General features: G+C 39.0%; 1 protein-coding gene across 1 annotated transcript; it reads right to left on the reverse strand.

Annotated features, from left to right (window-relative positions):
- Positions 1–909: 909 nt before the first annotated feature.
- LOC108381093 (myoferlin-like) lies at positions 910–2,008 on the reverse strand (the record flags this gene model as incomplete). The annotated part of the gene is made up of 2 exons (XM_017637502.1): positions 910–1,431; positions 1,592–2,008. Coding segments are annotated over 2 exons (939 nt in total), but the record flags the coding sequence as incomplete, so codon positions are not given.
- Positions 2,009–2,015: the final 7 nt, after the last annotated feature.

Genomic DNA, 2,015 nt, shown 5'->3' on the forward strand with positions numbered 1-2,015 from the left:
AAGAACAGTGCAATCCGGTTATAATGGACTCCACGGGACTGCGTCAAATTGTCCATTATAACCGAGTGCCCATTTTATCAGAATATCATAATTTTAAATAACAAAAAAATAATGTACATATACATACAATAATTGTATAATTTTCCCGTTTTCCGTTCCGAAATTTTTCTTAAAGTGAACAACACGTAGATTAAAAATCAACGAACCGTCACTTACACTCTACCGCAGAGGCTGATTGCCTATTTTTACAGATTTCGGAGAAGCATTGAACTTTTTCTATGTTTTATAGACATTTTCTGTTCCAGAGACGGTTGCCGAACTTTGTTCATAGCAGAGTTTTTTTTTATTTTGCCTTGACAGCCCCGGTTATAATGGACAAAAACCGAAAATTTTATCTATTATAGGCGGAGCCTGTTATAAAAGAGTCTATTTTAAGAGAGTTTTTTTCATATGTTTAAACTGGGACTTGAGAAATAGGTACATAATAACAGAGTTTCCCTCTTAAGCGAGTCCATTATAAATTGATTACACCGTACTAAGTCACCTCCAAAATTCTTCAGTAGCTTTCGAAATATTCATTTCTTAATAAATATAGTTTTTTTAGCCATAATTAAAATTTTGATGTAGGTTTTTTTTTCTTTATTTTGTTGCCCATTTAGCTTTTTGTCTCGAAAAGTTCTGGCAACACTGATTTTCTTTTTTATGTTTATGAGGTTTTTGGGAATTTTAGAAGCCTGCTGCAATGGTGCACCTGTGACACCAATTCCACAACGTAAAAAGTGCAGTCCTGCCTAAAGCGAAATTTATTTCCATGTCTTGTGAAGCAAGGAAATGAGGAAGTAAAAAAATCAATTTTTTTAGACATTGTATGCATATTCCTACAAAGTCCATTAAAATGAGCTAAATCTATCATTTTCCTATTTTGCATAGTGCACTCATATTTAAATACCTTGGCAGCACTCCCTCCATTTGAAAGCACTTCCCAAAGATTGGATTACTCTCATTGGGCACATAATACGCACGATTCGCAATAGTCTTGCCGCCTAAATGCAATTTGACGTAAGCATCCGATTTGGTGCTCTTATCATGTGGACGCAATTGTACGCCTTGCACCACATAAACGCGCACAATAATCTTGGTGAGATCGGTGAGTGTGTGCAATTCGGCCTGGTAACGCGGATTCAGCGCCGCTGCTAATGGGCGTAACATTATGCCATCTCCGCCATCATTGGTGCCGCACTTGCAGGGTACCAACTTAATGTTCAATTTCAGTGTCGCATATGTTTCTTCTTTTGGCATTGAATTCTTTTTATACCTTACACCATGCACCAATTTGACGGGTTCGGCCCAATCGTGCAAATAGCTGAAATCAGCCTGACGCTCCAACTCGTTGTGATAGATGACCAGACTGTGCTTGTATAAATGCGAATGGTCACCAGTTTCCTGAATGGTGATTTNTGCAAATAGCTGAAATCAGCCTGACGCTCCAACTCGTTGTGATAGATGACCAGACTGTGCTTGTATAAATGCGAATGGTCACCAGTTTCCTGAATGGTGATTTCGTTTGTAAATTATGTGAATCTATGTATATGCACCACTTTGTTGCACTTACCTGATATGTATAAATCGAATTGTAATATTTCGTCCACCAACTGTATTGCGTTTCATCGATGACCTGCTCCAAATCGAGTTTTTCGATTGGTGGTAGTTTTGTAGGATCTTTGGATTTTCTGAAGGCACTCAATGTACGCTGGAATATTGTTTGTTTGCTTCTGTTCAGTAGCGGCTCAGTTTCATTGTCCTCCATCTCGGCTATCTGCAGCATCGTGGGTGCTTCATCACCCGGCATTGCCGGTATACATTTCACTGACTTGTCTACTTGAAGAAAACGTTTCGAGTCGGCTATCAAAACGGCACCCAATGTTGTTTCGGCACCCTTTGCTGAAACAGATACATCTGTCGCAATAATTGCAGGCCAATATTCCAGCTGCTCAGGCAGGCTCTGAAAGAGAAAT

This window comes from Rhagoletis zephyria, unplaced genomic scaffold (assembly GCF_001687245.7).
Source record: "Rhagoletis zephyria isolate East Lansing unplaced genomic scaffold, Rhagoletis_zephyria_1.1 Rzeph_scaffold_21389, whole genome shotgun sequence".
Taxonomy (NCBI): domain Eukaryota; kingdom Metazoa; phylum Arthropoda; class Insecta; order Diptera; family Tephritidae; genus Rhagoletis; species Rhagoletis zephyria.